This window comes from Maniola jurtina, chromosome 11 (genome assembly GCF_905333055.1).
Source record: "Maniola jurtina chromosome 11, ilManJurt1.1, whole genome shotgun sequence".
In the NCBI taxonomy this organism is placed as follows: Eukaryota; Metazoa; Arthropoda; class Insecta; order Lepidoptera; family Nymphalidae; genus Maniola; species Maniola jurtina.
Genome location: NC_060039.1, coordinates 6,076,449 through 6,093,951, shown reverse-complemented (window position 1 = coordinate 6,093,951; position 17,503 = coordinate 6,076,449). Strand labels below are relative to the sequence as shown.

Below are 17,503 nucleotides of genomic sequence, written 5' to 3'. Positions count from 1 at the left end.
GTTTTCTAATAATGCAAATAAATGTTCTCTCAAAAAAGTCTCATACGAGCACTTCGTCACTTGGAGCGTACACACGTGGTCTTCCAGAATCGGATTGTCTCCTCTGCACCCGTCCCGTCTCTCTAATTCTTCGATAAACATCACTGAAGACAGACCTGTGTGGTACTCGGCGGCCAGGAAATCGGCGAAGATATTCACGGCGAGCGGGCAAACCATTGCCGTCACAATATCCATAACAAAAAAGGATATTGCCGTATTCCTCATTGGAGTACTGGGTTCTTTCTGCAGCCATTAGTCCTTTTGACGCGCCAAATTGTCGGGAGAGCAATAAATCAGAGTCCAATCACAAGCCAAATCACAGAGTATGCCAGAAACAGTCCATAAGAAAAAGCCAGGTCAATTCACTTCCAAATTCACAATGATGTAGGTACCAACTTAGGTAGAGATGATCTGTACAGTACGAGTGGCACAAGCAAACTGTAAATTTTTGCAGTTTTGCGCAAATCATGAAACATTTTAAATGTCTTATCTTTTAAGTCTAAGAACTTATAAATACAATACAATTAAATAAGTTAAGGATCCCACCCTTCACCTAATGTTATTGTACTTGCCAGTGCTTTAATTATTATCCTGTTCTCTGGAAAATGTTAGGCAAATCTGGCTATTTATGCCTTTGTTTTTTCTATCCAGTCACTAGATAATGTTTTTAAGCTCTTCTTATCCGAGAGCGCTGATTGGTGCACGTGTTCACTCATTATTTTTAGAGTTTTATACTTCGAAAATGAATTGTAAGATTAATTATAACTCATTACTCATCCTAAATAAGAAATAAGAATATTACCATAAAATTCGACGTTGAGATATTATTTCGTATTCTTAAGACGATTTCATTTTTTTCACAATAATTGCATTTTTTTCGGCCAATTCCTAATTTCTGGTACCATATTGTATCTCGTTGGATAGCTGAGAAGTTTTACATGTTTTTCATGTATTCTGCCGATAAAGTTCTTCAGTAATTTTTTACATAAATCGACCATTTTTGTCAGACCACCTGGTGTAAATTATGAAACTTGTACAGATTTGTAGCTGTGATTTAAAAACTATTAAAGATAAGTATTATTTTATCGTTGATTATTATGTATTGAAGTGTTAACAAGCAAATAATAATAAAAATAAAAAAATTCATGCATTGGTTTTTTTTTTATAAATTTTCAAAGTTGCATACCTCAAATTCTTCTAAAAAACACAAAAAGTCAAATTACTCGAAAATGGTTGACATTTGCCTAGGGGTCATTAGAGGTCATTTGGTTGCAAATTACTTCGCCTACACCCCCTTAACAGATTGCCGACATATTACCAGTAACCCTGTATTACTTAATAGGAGTAGCTATTAACCACGATTATTTAATTGTTCATAAAAATAAGAGGGTGAAATTTTAAGATGGCCCAGTTAAGTAGAAAAAATATAAGTTGATTATTAGTTTTATCTAATTTAAGATTTTTTAGTATAAAAGTGCAAAATAGCACAGAATGTTGAACATTGGGTTTATATGTCTGATTTACCACAGTCAGATAAAAGCGTTTCTTTTATTTATTTAATGCTACGAAGTTTTAACTGACATAATATTATATGATTTCACTAGGCATTCAATATAAATAAATAACAATAAGTAGGTAGTATATAATATCAATTGTGACAACTTATGTTTATTAACTAAATACTAACTTACATAAAATAATAAAATTTCAAAAATTCAAGAAATAAAGATCAATACTTTTTAGTTAAACTACCATTACATTATAAATACTGAGTACAATACGTGGCATAAGATCATCAAATCACAAGCAAATTGCTAGATTTTTACTGAAGGTTCAAAACCATTTTATTTTACAAGTAGAGATAACATTATTAGGTCAAACATACTAATACATATTTACAGTTGTCATATTAAAGTATTTTAAAATAAATCGTAAGGTTATTTTTGGAATGACCAAAATACAATGCACTCATTGTGCTAGGTACACTTAATATTTTTTCTAACATGGAAAGCAGTCAGTAATATTTGCATATAATTTAAGACGGTTAAAAGCATGTATTAGTAAGCCCTGACCTAGTTACAATTTGTTAAAATGTTACGTAAAGAGACTAGATTTTTGATTAAATCGAAAGAAGAGATTCCCAGCCTTACAAGTGGATTAACAGTATACGCCTACCACATATAAACGATTAGCTTATTATTAGGTAATCGTGTCTAGTTAATAATATAATTTGATTATAGACAATAGTACATTAATAATAAATTAGTAAGGTACACAGTGACAATAGACTTATTTAAACTATTTACGATTTAAACATCATTTACATCTTTTAGTTTTCATAATATTATTTCAACTTCAAATAGGTACGTACACGAATTATTTGTAATGAAAATATAACTTTAATTCTTTTAGTATAATAGATTTCACCGACTGGGATAAAAATGTAACTTTTAATATTTTGACAGCAATAAATATTCTTATACTAACACCTAACTGATTTTCATGAAATTGCCTAAGCATTTAAGTATTATTTATCTATCCATGTAAAAACTTAGGAAGTATCATCAAACATTTAACGGCGATTACGTGATGCTGCAGAGCTGCTAACTGGTGCTAAGAGTCGACGTGGTACGAGAAGGCGTGCATTGCCTCTAGCAGGTCGAACCGCGCCTGGTGATTTCAGATCAGCCAAATGGGACGCATATCCGTCATTTAAAGTTGTAGCTAAATTACTATACCTTTTACTTATTTTTCCAATAGCATATATCTGCTTCGGAGATAATCCACAATTATTGTAAACACTTATATCCTTTCCTGAGCCATAAGCAGCGTGTAGGATAACCCCGTGCTCTGTTATTAAATTATTTAAATGAGCAGCTTTGTGACCCAAAGGATCGGTCGAAAATCCATCCGAAAAAAATACTAAACCATGAGGAAAATTATGCTCAGCTAACCATGACACTACCTTTCTTTGTTGCATGTCTGGTCTGCCTGTTATGTAAAGGATAAGGTAGCCTAGATCTTGCCAAAAACGTACCACGTCTACAGCCCCGGCTCTTACTTTCGGATCTCGACCGGTAACAGATACGCTAGCTGTGAAGGAACCATCAATACTAAAGACTACGCATTCAGTCTCCGGAGGTACAACAGCTAGGTGAAAGTTACAACTCGTGTGATCCCCTCTGACAACAGCCCTTACTGGATAGACACCACAGCCTACACTTTGTTTTTCTGATAGTGTGTAGATAATTCTTCCCGTCTTGTCAGTCACTTCTGTAGACAATAAGATCCACTCACCTGCTGGGGGATCTTTTATCATATGAATGTCAACTTTTTCACCAGTTAAAGTGATCATATCAAGAGGCCCATACATAAATCTGGCTGTAAATGTTTGCGGACATCCTTCTCTTACAATAATGTCATTGGCTCTGTGATTTGCAGCGACGTTCTTTAATTTCACTGACGTTCTCTTTCTTATCCATTTTTCTTTATCTTGGCCAGGTTTAAACATTGAACTATCTTTGTCTTCTGTTTGATTATATAATGCTAAATCAAAATGACCTACTTGTCTTAAAATAAAAGCTATGACGTCAGAACTTTCCCAATAACTGGCATGGAATAAATGTGGTAGTGCATTCGTAGGAAAGTTAGCTAAGCCTTCTGGGCAATAAAGGGCATAATCAAGTCGTTTTGTGCCCCACCACTTTTGCTGAAGAGCATTCATAGTTATTAATGGAATATTGTCAACCATCCCACTTACAGTGCTTTGAACAGATGCCTCCGAAAGTCTTCTTAAAACAGGAGTAGGTGGCATTTGCAAATGATCTCCAAATAATGTTGGATGACTTTGTATTAATTCAATTAAATGATATGGCTGCCCATTTCCTAGTGGGTATTTAGCATATCTAGCAATATTTATCGGCGGTAGATTTGTAAATCTTGCTGACAACAGAGGCTCTAATCTAGAAGCGACAGGGTCGGTAGGATGAAATAAATTGAAAACTTGTTGAACAGGTGGCTTCCTTATGTCTTTGAATTTGTCATCAGATATTTTTCTTGAAGCAAGAATGAGTGAAAGCGGACTACCAAAAGTGAAGAATTCACTGACTTCAAATTCTAATTTTGTTTGGTTATCACTAGCAGTAGAGGATCGTCGTCTAGGTGTAGGAGCCTGCAGGTGTGATTTATTTAAATAATTTTCAGTTGGCTCACTTGGAATAGTTATTTCAGTGTCGAGTATACTATTTTCACTATCATGTCGTGACTGGTACTGTAGGGTACGAAACATTGCATCAAACGCTAGTACTGAGCCCATGCTATCACCTACAATACACACTTGACCATTGAATCCTTTTCCATCATCTGATTTTATAAATTCATTGTAAACAAGGTTGGCTGATATAATTGTTTTGCTAACATATTCACAATATTCTGGAGAAGATGTTGCAATCAAAGGTATAGCGCCGATAGGAATAAGATCGTTTGTGAGTGAAGGAGTTTCAATTGTAGATGGTGAACAATCAAAACTATATGGACTCAAAGTTGATAAAACTCCAAGGGCTTCTGTACAAATAGATGGGCATGGCACTAATTTTATAGTAATATGACCAACTAATGATGGATAGTGTTGTCGCATGACAGATTCAAAAGCTCCTTTAAATGTTGTAACATCAGATTTTTTGGCAGTCATATCAATATTTGCATCAAGGACACTACCTGCATGAAACACAAGAATTAAAACAGTTGTTGGGCAGGAACTATGAACAGGAGTTTCAGGACAGCCATCTAAGCTCTGGCGACTGTGTAAGTTTGGAATTCGACGAGATCCCCTTTCAGAAGTAACTCGTTTCAAAAATGATGGATTGAAAATACTATCCTCTTCATTACTATCCCCTTGAGTTGGAGATATATCAATTTCAGCTTCATCTAAAGAGCACATTGATGACCATCGATTAAATGACGACTCACAGTCATAAAATTCATCTTCCGAACCAGTCTCAGTTTCAGATTCTCGCACTAAGGTCTCCATTCTCCAGCTGGCAACTTGAGTCTGTAAGCTTTTAAGTGAACCTGAAGAAGAGGATCTGAGATTTGATTTATAAGACTTAGGCTCTGATGGAGGAGAATTTTCCGGACTTAACTGCTTTTGTACTCTCTTTTCAATACTACTTTTCTTGGTTGTAACTGGACTTGCTGAATCTTCATTTTTCTCAAGACTGCACATAGTAGCTGCCAAAGATTTAGAATTTTCTTCAGACAAATCAGTTTCATCACCAACTTCACCTGCCATTTTCTTTTGCAATGCTAACTGAGTCTGTCTTTCAATTTCTCGAATATCTTCCATTGTAAGACCATGCCACTCATCTTGCCAAGCCCAAGCTTGCCTGTGTGCTCGCAACATTGTTTTTCTTAATGCCACATCGTGAATAAATTTCTCCAATTTAGTTTGCATTCCCCAGTAGCGAAATTCAACTCTACACAGTTTATAAGCACACATAAGGGACTTGCCATTGGGCAAGGGTTGTGATTTTCCTTGCACTTCTTTCCAATACTCTTCCAGCCAAGAGTCAGACAATGGGCCTCTGTTACATTTTTGTGAAACAAAAAGTTTTGGATCTTCTTCTTTTACATAATCAGTACCATAGAGCTGATCTTTAACAACATCTATAACATCAACAATTCTATTTTTTAAATCACTCCCTGTTAATTTGAAGACATTATCTTGATGGCCATTATCAGGAAAATAATATGTTTCAATTTCTAGGGAAAACTTTTCAACAAATGGACAGGTGTATCTAGTTTTAGTATAAGGATAGGCATTCCATGCTTCTTCAGATACTGTCAAAGCCGATTTAGGAAGTAGACTTTTAAACCACCCTGGCAAATGGCTACCCACATGATAGATTTTTTGAGTATACTGACCTTTTCCTCCAGGTCCATTTTCATATGGCTCATTTACAATTATTTCCACCCCACTACCTTCCCCTGTGCTTTCTTCTTTACTTTTCTTTGCTATCATATAAAGCTGAGCTATGCGATACTCTTCTACAGTGAGAGGCAAAGGAATTCTGTATTCTTTGATTAACATCTTGTTCGCTGTTTGGATCAGTTATTTGAAAAATTAATCTGTAACAATAAAAAGAACATTTTGCTAAAGTTAAATAGGTACTTAAGTAAATACCTACCTACTCCATTGTTGAATGATATAATTTCCAAGGAGAATACAAAAAAAGTCTTTAAGTGGGTTGTAATTGTAATTCGCTCAAATAGTTTGCTTTAAGTAAGTTATTTTATTTAAAATCTTGAAATAAAATGATACTTTAGCTGTAAAAAACTAATTTAGTTAAAAACCATATAAGTAAATAATCACATCTTTATTTTAATAATGATAAGCACCTCATAAGTCATAACCAAATTCAACACTGATTCAAAATACTGAAAAAGTACCTAATATACAGCTATAGGCTATGCCTAGTACCTTTGTATATAATCATTGTATTAGTGCCTATCTATCTATGTTTACTTACTAGTTACTGTCATTGTAAAAGTAAAAACAAATTATTTTCGAAAACATTATTTACTTATTATAAGTATGCAGCAGGGAGCCTATACTTCCCCTACTTCCCCTATACATACTATGAATTTTCATTTATAATTTAATTTACAGCTTTGATGAAGCCTGACATGTAAATATAATTGTAATAAAAATGTAAGCGGTTATACCAGGGTTAAACTAATTCAGCTATGTTGAAATCGTTAGTGTAATCTCTTAAAAATTGTTTTTACGTCTAAATGAGCAACGCAATAATTATCGCTTTTCTGTTATTGTCACATAAAACTGCAGCCACTACATATTTACCTTGAGATTTATTATAAAAAATAGGTACACATTTTCACACATCACAATATTCCATTTCATAGCACACCTTTATTATTAAAACATTTATTTTATCACAAATCGAATACTATTCAAAATGAACTTTGACATTTTCTCCACCTATCCGTATCAATGGCACAATGGCTCACAACACCATTCCTTTCACCTTTATCATTATTTAAGTTTATTAATAAACCAAGACATGTCCATATTAAATATTTATCATAATAAGCTATATTTTTATTAATACTCGTAAAATAGGTTTAAAAAGAGTTGCTAAAATAAACAATTTTAGAGTTTGATGTCAACTTAAGATTATCATTCGTTGCGAACGTAAATTGGAACGTCGTTGGTGAAATCGGCGAATAGGTATCGCGCGCTAAATCCAAATGGCGTATTCACGGCGTATTCATAGCCACGTCGTAGTTAGAACATTTTTTTTATTCGTGATAGGCAAGCGCTTGACTACAATCACACCTGATGGAAACTGATGACGTGTATGCGATTAACTAGAAGATAGTATATTGTATAATATGTTTACATATTATATAATATAATGATTATTATGTTTATGATAGATCTTAAAGATATTTTATCATATACCTACAATATATTCTATAACTTATAGACTTAACAACGCACAGCTTTGGACTTTGATTCTCGGTTCTTTGGTTCTGATGAGTGAAGTTTGGTTTTGACAGATAATATTACCGTGGTTTTGACGTAATCCAACCGTGTCCGATATTTTTTCAAATTTCTTTAAATGAAGCTTTATTTTATAATTGACACTATTAGTTTCTTGGACATATTAATCTCTCTTTAATATTATCTTTATAGCACTTAAGTCCAAGACTCAACGATTAGGTATTAACATACCTACCCTAAGCTTCGATGTTTAGATCGTGAACATAATTAGATGTTGCGATAGCAATCACGCTTTAATTAAATAATATTTAAGTTTTCGCCACACTGATGCTCCATTGACCTAAGATAGCTCTCAAATAATACCTACCTGTTTACCTACGGCCTCCCTCTAAGCTACTCTGTGGGTATAGGTACCTACCTAGCCATGTCATAATAAACAACTGATTTGTTAAACAAGGTTTTAAAACAATGACTTCACCCCCGAGTCCTGACAAATGGAATGAAGTAGGCAGGTATAATTCGACAAATAAATCTGACAACCTGTTATCGACCACCTCCCTGTTTTATCAATTAGTTCTTGATAACTATAATTTGTCTATGGAATAATAATTCAAATGCAGTGGTTCTACGTTTAAAAAAGGGCTGACACACTATCACAATCCTCCAGTTCAAATAAAAAAAGCTGTATTGCAATCCATCCATTCGTTTACAATTCACACACACAGACCTACTATGCAAGGGTTAACATAGATTTTAGGATACTCTTACAATTGATGATTATGATATTTAAACTAATTGCATCAATGCATAGTCATGTCATCTCTATGAATATGTGTCCTTATGCAGGATGGACACAGGAAAATCGATAACAACAGTCGTTGAATTAAAGACCCGCCATGCTGTAAGCTGTATATAATAATACTTAAATACCTATATGTATACGAATTCTATATTATGTAACAGGTAGGCAGGCACTATTTATAGCTCACACCGGTGGCTTTACAGATCGCAGTCAGCATGGGAGGCGGTGGCAGTCAATATAGTAGGTATATAATACCAGTAGTATGTATATAATATACCTACTATTATATCTAATGCTTGTTTAATTGGTTTAACTATCTAACCGGTCTATTATTAGGGTCTAGAGTCTAGAGTCGAGTGGATTTATCTAACAAGCTCCTACCAGAGGGTGGCATAGTAGAATCGTAGTAATGTCTCTCAGATTAGCAATTTGATGGCGTAACTTCTCGTAATTGTTCAGTCATATTTCAATCAGGTTCAGTACACAGTAAGTAAAATATGTGCTAGAACGAACAGCCGGGTGGTTCGCTAACTCAGTAATCATCACTAAATGAAAACCATCAAACTCATTTGACTTTGGTTGGCTCTACACTGCTGTTTTATTGAGCGTTTAGTGAGTAATATAAACCTTCAATGAGTTCAAAATAAATATCAAATTAGCTAGGTAGGTAGCTTTCTGGTGATGATCACTGACTTAGCGAATCACCCTTGGGCCCGTCGGTCGCTAATGAACTGACAATTTGAAATTGCTTGTTAGGTCAAATTAAAACATAAAATTGTAAAAATATGTGTTTATTCAAATATACACTTATAGAATAAAAAACATAGTAAATGATTTTTTTAAATAAATGCTTTTATTAAATTAACTTCGATTTGATATAAAAATAGGTACACATTGAACGCCACTCACAAAATTCTTAAAAATGTATATAATAGTTTCGCTATTACAAATATCAAAAATTGCAGAATCGGAAAAAAGACTTGCATACACAGTTTACATCATCCCTCAACCTCCCCAATTACTCTCCCCCCATCTCACCTCATCCACACCATCTCCCACCCTCCCTCCTCACCTACCCTATCTCTCCCGACCTCCCCCTGATAATTTTCGATGCTAGATAAATAATAATTTAAAGAATACCCACAATCATATTTACAGGTTCCTTCCTATGTTTCTATTTTTTAAGGCACCGAGCATTAATCACCAACCTAATATTTCTGGAATGGCTTCCGGAGTTAATATTTCAAACAGCTGAATTACTATTTATTTGCCGCCACGTTAAATACGCCTCTTAAAAAATACTATAAAATGTTAATAAAAAAATATTTTAGAACCCTCCATGTGCTGGTAAAAACTACAATTTGTAAATATATCAATTCAGTTCAGTAAATCAAGCGTAATAATTTACTTACTTTCTACGTTTATAAATGCATTTATTTACATTTTATATCTTTTGTGTAGCGTTGCGTAAGAACGGTTACGAATTCATTTGAACCGAGCCCGTGAAATTACGGATAAAAAAGCTCAGACGATGCCTTTAAATGGACGGTTTGAATCGTTGATATTGACTGGTAAGTTATACGACATAAAACTCGACATACCAGTCACAACATTAGCTTGTGTGACCTTTCCTTAAAATAGTAAACTATTAAACAAATTAGACCAAACATATTAAAATGTTCCTTAAAATCATAAATAACTTACTGCACTGTTATCAACTATTTTGATAAAATTTACGGGCGTCCGAACGAAAGCGTTTGAGCATTACCAGCTATGTAAAGTCATAGTGTCTATAAAGAAGCTCAAACTCAGCCTTTTTTAACATTAATATACCATAGTACCCTTTTTTAACAAATTCTTAAACCCTTAACATGTATTTATTCAGATAAAATTTTAGTAATATCAACAAATGACTTGTTTAAAGCCTCGACGAACTGCGAGCTGTTATTGTGAGCTTTGTACGCTGATACCGCCGCTCCGAGCTTATCAGGGAATGCTGAGTACCTGAGGAAGAATATTTTTTTTTTTCAAGTAACTAGTCCAACTCCACTACTATAGACTACGCCCGTCGGAGGCCTGAGGTGGCATTATTATTTTAGTGATGCCATCTGAGACCCTCAGTATTTAAGCGGAATTTACGTTACGAAATTGGCAAGAAATTAGTTTCACGACATTAATTTCATTATCAATTGCATGTGTAAACGTTTAATTTCGTAATGCATTCATTAAGCATAATGCATTAATTTTACTAATTCGATGCTCATATTGAAAGTGGACAGGAAAACAGACAAATCTACTTGCAGATATCTAACTAAATATACAGGGTGGTCAAAAAGTCGTGGATCAAACGCAATAGGGAAAGACTTTAAAAGTTTTGGAAAAAAAATAATTGCTCTTATAATTTGGTAGCCAGAGCCTCAATAGAAGGTTTGTAGTGCTGATACATTATCTAGTAATGACTCAACATCGTTTGTTTTATTGTTTTTTATCACATTTTTTTTAATTAGTCTAATTGTAAGAGAATTTGGGATTTTGTTAAAAAACCCAAAAATATTCATAACCTTCAGGGCAATTTAAATATGGCCATGCTGTAGATTTTTTTTTTGCTGGAAATGACCTCCTCTATCTCCCTATTGCGTTTGATCCATGATTTTTTGACCATCCTGTATAAAAGGAAAAGCTGACTGACTGATCTATATGCATTGGACGGATCTGGCTGAAATTAGGCATGCTGATGATATGACGCAGACTGAAATAAAGGAATACAAAGGAGTTTTGAAAATTCAACCCCAAAGGGTGGAAAATTGGGGGTTGAAATTTGTGACTCCACGCGGATGAAGTCGCGGGCTAGTAGGTATTATAAAACCAGTTCTTACCCGATTCCAAACCCTTCCCTCGCGACGGGCCCAAAGCCTCCCGCTAACACACTCGGCGCAGACAGCGTACTCGTACTAAGAATAGACTTGTTTAGAAACTTGTATTCATAAGAGTCGTATAGTTCTGGACGGGGTAAGCCGTTGTCTTCGGCTATCTTCCTGAGAGCGAACAGGTGTCGGTCGAACCCTTGTCCCATCGCCGCCTGTTTGACCAACTCGGAATGGTAGGTTGAACATTCCGCCATTATGGACCTGAGCTCTTGTTTTGTGGATTTGTTTGAGTGTAGGTTGTCGCAGAATAGCTGAAAGGTAAGAAATGCCATAGTTGCTTTAAGAGCTATCGATTTAAAATATAGGGATCAATGTCCAATAATCATCATCATCATCATCATCAACCTATCGCCGGGTCACTCCTGAGAACGTCTCGGGCCATAGTCGACCACGCAGGCCAAGTGTGGATTGGCAGACTTCACTAACCTTTGAGAACATTATGAAGAACTCTCAGGCATTTTGCTTTTTTTGGGTTCCAAAATATCAATATTATTGAGCGCTAACTCGCCAACAAACTGCGGCAAGATATCGTCTATAAAGATTTTCTTGTGTCTTAAATAAATTTAAAAAAAAAGGAAAAAATGAACCCTTATAGGATCACTTCGCTGTCTGTCTGTCTGTCCGTCTGTCGTGTCTGTCAAGAAAACTTATAGGGTAATTTCCGTTGACCTAGAACCTAGGGTTACAGATTATAACTTTATAAGTATCATAAAGCATTAAATATAAGTACCTTTGTTTTTTCAGTACAAGGCCTCATGGTCTCCGTCCTCCCATGTTTGAAAGCAGATGTGCTGCAAGATTCATATGTGCCCACATAGTTGCCGTGGAGGAGATGATATGCTGCCTAAAAATATTTTTTATGAATTTATTAATCAAAATAATTCATAAGAAATCATCAAAAGAAATGGCATAGGTAATCCTCTAAAGTAGATGTCTTAAAAAGTTAAAACTATGTAAATTGTAAATCAACTAGAACCTGGAACTTTTAATAATTAATACCTTACATATTATAAAGTACTTAATGTAAAATACGACTAAGAAAACTTCGCCATACATGTAAAGTGTAAATAAAATTAGAGAGAGAGAGAGAGAGAAGGAGAGATAGACGAAGAGAGAGGGGAGTAGAGATGGAGAGAGATGAAGGAGACAGAGGTAGGAGAGATGGAGAGAAGGGGGAGAGAGGGAGAGGGGGGGGAGAGAGAGAGAGGCGCCTGGAAAAGGACACATAATATTTTAAATTCCAGGAAAATAAAGGATTTCTACAGAATGTTCAAAACCCACAAATTACAGGTTAATTCTGCAATTTCGTCTACATTAATGCGCGCAAAACACCTAATCCAAAATGAAGTTGCAATATGGTGGTTAAAAATACACAAGTCTGGCTGAGATTTGTGTTTGTACAATATGTCTTGCCTCATGTCCAGATACGATTTATCTATAGATCCAGATACGATTTGGTATAGTTTTACGCGCATTATATTAACAAATATTAATTAAGTATGTAGGTACCTGAAAGCCGAGTTGCATTATGCAATCGGGGCTGACTTTGAATTTTTTGCAAGCTTCTTTCGTTAGACCTTCATATAAAATGTAATCTATGCTCAATGAATTGCACCAATCGCTGTATTCTTTTCTGGCCTTTTCCACAAACCCCTTTGATTTGTCATCCAAGTTGAACTCTAAAAAAACCATCATTCCATTAACTATATTTTAGCCATACTATAATTTATTAAAATTATAAGTGCGAAAGAGTGTCTGTCTGTCTGCTGGCTTCAAACGGGTCCTCTGTTTAACCTATTTTAACAAAATTTGATATAGAGATAGTTGCGTCCTGGGGACAGTATGTAGGTTACATTTTGTCCCAGAAAAATCAAAGAGTTCCCACAGGACTTTAAAAACTTATCCACCAGACAATTACAAAGACACGGGCATCATGTTTGGTATATAGATAGCCTGCATCCTGGACTCAGATATGGGCGCCTTTTTATCCCGAAAAATCAAAGATCCCACTAGATTTAAAATCCATCCACAGAAATATGCCTTTATGTGTAAAAAAATAACTGTAAGTTGTAATGACTGTTTTGATTTAAAGTCAAAGCCATTTATTCAAAGTAGGTACAGTACTGTGTACACTTTTGAATGTAAATAGTGAATCAGCCTGTTTTCGTCCACTGCTGGACATCGGCCTTCCCAAGAGCGCGCCACCACATAAAATCCTCCACCTTCCTCATCCACCCACTTCCCGCTATCTTCTTAAGGTCGTCAGTCCAGCGGGTTGAAGGTCGTCCCATTATTGCTTAGAACTCACATAACTTCGAAAAGTTAGAGCTGGGTGCCCGGAACCGAACTCCCGAATCCCTATATGAGAAACCGACGTCTTCACCACTTTCAGTACTTACCTAATTTTTTTACTGTGACTTGTTTATCTGATGGTGTACTTTCGGGCCCTATAAAAGGCTTGGTAGTAGTCTCTGTGTAGATGTCTTGGAAAAACCTGAGGACGGCAACACCGTCCCCCCACGAGTGCTCAAAGTTAATACCAGACACACCATCTTTGGTGACAATGAGACTGAACGACTTGTCAAACCAACTAAAAAGAATGATAATTAGATTTAATTCAAGTTCAGTAAATAATCAGCATGTAATTAATATAAACAGTGTTTAAAGCACAAGTACGGCATACACATTGTATTTATTGTCTGAACTTGTTTTATTTTAATTTTTATTTGGGAATTTTCTTTCCAAAAAACATCAGTCACATTATTCCCTGTGCAAAAAACTTATACCTAACCATTACCTAACATATTCTTTATACTTATTATTGACTTAATTAAAATCATAAAATATCCTGACTGTCTCTGAAGTAGAGACAGTATACTTTGACGCATTCACTTGTTTCTTCCTCTAATGATGTCTCAGGTAGTTTCAAAATTTAGTAGTGCAATAACAACTTTGCTTAGTTTAGTTTGATTTTTAGGATTCTATACCTCAAAAGGAAAAAACCGGCCAAGTGCGAGTCAAACTCGCGCACCGAGGGTTCCATACTCGACATTTTGCACGATAAATCAAAAACTTTTTTGCCCAAAAAATAAATAAAAATCTGTTTTAAAATGTACAAGTAAAACCCTTTCATATGATACCCCACTTGGTATAGTTATCTTACTTTGAAAATTAAAACACATTTAATTTTTTTTAATGATGTACATTACATTAAAAAAACTATTCACGAACACAAAATACTAAATCATCATAGATGGCGCAGTTCGTATCTAACTTGCAGTGTTCTACACAAAAGAGTTAGAAATATCTTGTACGATGATACAGAAGTGTTTGAGTCGGCCTCGCACTTGACGGGTTTTTTTTTGTACCTAATATAATAACCATATTATTATTAATACCTAATTGTACCTATTTCTTTTCCTCTGTTGGAGTAATTAAGACAATATTGCATTAACCTATTAAGACTTTCATAAAATTACCTGTTAGACCCATCTGTATGTAAATAATGCGCCAATAGTTTATGTTTATTGTCATTGATGCAAACATCATCAAGTACTAAATTAAATATTGCAGTATCAATTTTGTGTAATGCTTCTTTATTTCCAGTTTCCTCCAAATGTGTTCTCTGATTGGCCCATTCATCCCTATTCTGAGTTGTTAAAACTCCCAAGGGAAAATCAGCTTTTGAATTGTCTTTTAGGATTTGTGCTAAATTGCCATGTATTTCTGCAGGTGATAATAGATTACCTGAAAGTAAGTTCAACATTTAAGAGTTTTCATTTTGAGAGTTTTGTACCTCAAAAGGAACCCTTATAGGATCATTTTGTTGTCTGTCTGTTCATCTGTCTGTCATGTCTGTCAAGAAAACCTATAGGGTACTTCCCGTTGACCTAGAATCATGAAATTTGGTGGGTAGGTAGGTCTTATAGAACAAGTAAAGGAATAAATCCGAAAACTGTGAATTGTGGTATCACAAAAAAAAAATTAAAATGTGTTCACGAAAAATTTAATTCACTAAACCACATATAAATGGTGTACACAGTGTTGGACATAAAAATGCCATATCTTGTATGGTGGTAGGGAACCCTTCGTGCGCGAGTCTGACTCGCACATGGCCATTTTTTTTTTTTTCAATTTAAGGGCGCTTTCAGATTAGCAATTGGTTTTATTTCTTATTTAATTTAGTTTGATCACTTCTATCCATGGAAAAAATAAACCCATCCAGGCAAAGCCAGGGTAGGTCAACTAGTAAATAATATTCAATTACCATCCATGTCCAATACATCAAAGACATAAAAATTGCCATTCTTCTGCACAACAACATGGTTGCAAGTTGGATCTCTGAGGATTTTGTCCTTGTTTAACATAGGGATGCGAGTGGCGTTAAACAACCCAGTGAATTGACTCATATCAAGTGGAAATGCTTTGAATAAATATGCTCCATACCTGAAATAATACAGATAGTTTACAATAGAGTTGATGATACTAGTCAAATCAGCGACTTTTTATGAAACATCAGAATGCTTGCTTACTCAGAGAGCTTGCATGAAACACACAGATGTGATGTCATAAATATGATGTACTTTTTTAATTAAATCGATAATTTAATATGGTTGGCAAACTTAAAACTAACAGCAAATGTTGATTTTATGAATTTTGGAAGATTTAATAGTTCCTAAGAAAAATTTTTTAGTTTTGACATATCCCAATTATTGTAAATTTAGATTTGTTCTAGTTATACTTAATTATTTAAGCAATGAACTTATATTGTGTATAGTATCAGGACTCTCTAACTGAATATAATACAAATTATAACACTATAAGATATAAGCCTGCACTTAAATACAGTAGAGACTCAATTATCCAGACCTCAATCATACAGACTCGCGATTATCTGGATTGCCAACCAATCAATTGTTTATGCCAAATGGCAATTATTTACCAAATATTTTAAACTAAATTAAAGATGATTAAGATTGCAACATTTTAATAATTAAAGAAAATATGTATGTTAACTAATGTATATTACATATGTATGTGTGAAATTATATCTTTATTCTTTTAATAAACATTTATTTTTATTGATAAGTTCGATTTGTATTTATTGTTTCGAATAAAGACCTAACATTATGTGTTAGTAATATGTATGTACAAAAATAGTTTTTCTTCATAGATTCAATTATGTATCTGGATTTTCGATTATCATCCAAATGCCTTACTACAACAATTAGTCTGGTTAATCAAGTCTCTACTGTAATGCAAATTTGTAGAGCTAGTGAATGTGGTAAATACAAACCAAGATAAGCTTGCTGGCAATAGCCCAGTTACTGTTCTGAATAACTGAGTGTTACTTTTTTTTGGTTGTAGGTGATATACTTCAGGTTCCAGTATCTCTTCTCTTAGTGATAACATAAATCTTACTGCGCTTACTAATAGGTTTGTAGCTCTGACCAACTGGTTGTTGTATTCTGGCCTTACATCATTCTGCATTACCAGGAAGGGGTTGTAATTGATGGGTAAAGCCACTCGATCTCTTAAATATAGATCAAACCAATAATCTGATATGTAACTTGTATGCTTGTTGTATTTATCCTTCGAAATAAGTTTGGCTTGCAATTGGTTTCCTTCATTTGCCACAAAATTACTAGTTCTCTTTACCGCTTCATTAAACTGGCCATCATTTAGAAGCGGTCGTAGTGCGTTTAAATAACGTTCCCGAGTTTTGTCTAATTCAGGTATAGGAAGTCGTGGAAGGGACTTTTGAAAATGGAATGTAGGCACCTTGCTCCTTTGTAAATATTGATAGTTTACATCCTTTATATTAATTCCCTTGCTAGCAAAACTTCGGACTTTAAACTTGGCTACTGCTACGTTACAATATGAAATGTGGTTTAACTTAAGCATTTTATGAAGCATAATATAATATATATTAGGCAATTGTTAACTTCGGCTGAAACTTCATAAAGAAAGCTCTTAAAAAACGTAAAATGTAAATAATAAATATTAAATACAAAAAATTCTTCGATTCTTCTTTTTGACGTTGGCCAGTGTCAGATGGTTGATGACAGCACGTTGACAGTTGACACCATTTTTTTTCTCTCGTCCGGCTTTACATAAATTATCCAATGTCAGGTTCCTCTCTCGTCTGGCTTTACTTGAAAGATTAGCTAATGTCAAGTTTGTAGTTATTTTTTGTAACAAGTTAGGGAAACT

General features: G+C 34.5%; 2 protein-coding genes across 5 annotated transcripts in view; both read right to left on the bottom strand.

Moving 5' to 3' along the window:
- Positions 1 to 17,356, bottom strand: part of LOC123869613 (carnitine O-palmitoyltransferase 2, mitochondrial) — a 32,455-nt gene extending 15,099 nt beyond the window's left edge. Inside the window, exons 1-8 of one of the 2 annotated variants that reach the window (XR_006796928.1) lie at positions 16,587 to 17,356; positions 15,558 to 15,736; positions 14,770 to 15,037; positions 13,690 to 13,880; positions 12,800 to 12,969; positions 12,021 to 12,134; positions 11,240 to 11,541; positions 9,894 to 10,367 (exon numbers count right to left, since the gene is read on the bottom strand). Coding sequence is in view for 1 of the 2 variants with exons in the window: in XM_045912592.1 (XP_045768548.1) it covers positions 10,241 to 10,367; positions 11,240 to 11,541; positions 12,021 to 12,134; positions 12,800 to 12,969; positions 13,690 to 13,880; positions 14,770 to 15,037; positions 15,558 to 15,736; positions 16,587 to 17,206 (1,971 nt within the window). In the remaining variant the exon portion in view is untranslated. Of the gene's footprint in view, positions 1 to 9,235; positions 10,368 to 11,239; positions 11,542 to 12,020; positions 12,135 to 12,799; positions 12,970 to 13,689; positions 13,881 to 14,769; positions 15,038 to 15,557; positions 15,737 to 16,586 lie in introns of those variants that run through there. The other variant, XM_045912592.1, reaches the window with a different exon arrangement.
- Positions 1,676 to 7,183, bottom strand: LOC123869609 (protein retinal degeneration B). 3 transcript variants are annotated; one of them, XM_045912588.1, is made up of 2 exons: positions 6,927 to 7,183; positions 1,676 to 6,165 (listed from the first exon to the last, which is right to left on the bottom strand). In XM_045912588.1, the coding sequence occupies exon 2, from the start codon at positions 6,125 to 6,127 to the stop codon at positions 2,612 to 2,614; it is 3,516 nt and encodes a 1,171-aa protein (XP_045768544.1). In that variant the 5' UTR covers positions 6,128 to 6,165; positions 6,927 to 7,183; the 3' UTR covers positions 1,676 to 2,611. The 3 variants fall into 3 exon arrangements, with proteins under 3 accessions (XP_045768544.1, XP_045768543.1, XP_045768545.1); XM_045912587.1 differs by having other exon boundaries at positions 6,899 to 7,182; XM_045912589.1 differs by lacking the exon at positions 6,927 to 7,183 and adding an exon at positions 6,567 to 6,631.
- Positions 17,357 to 17,503: the final 147 nt, after the last annotated feature.

Bases quoted from the DNA above. Each gene is read 5' to 3' on its own strand.
- LOC123869609 (XM_045912588.1), bottom strand. From the start codon at position 6,127: ATGTTAATCAAAGAATACAGAATTCCTTTGCCTCTCACTGTAGAAGAG.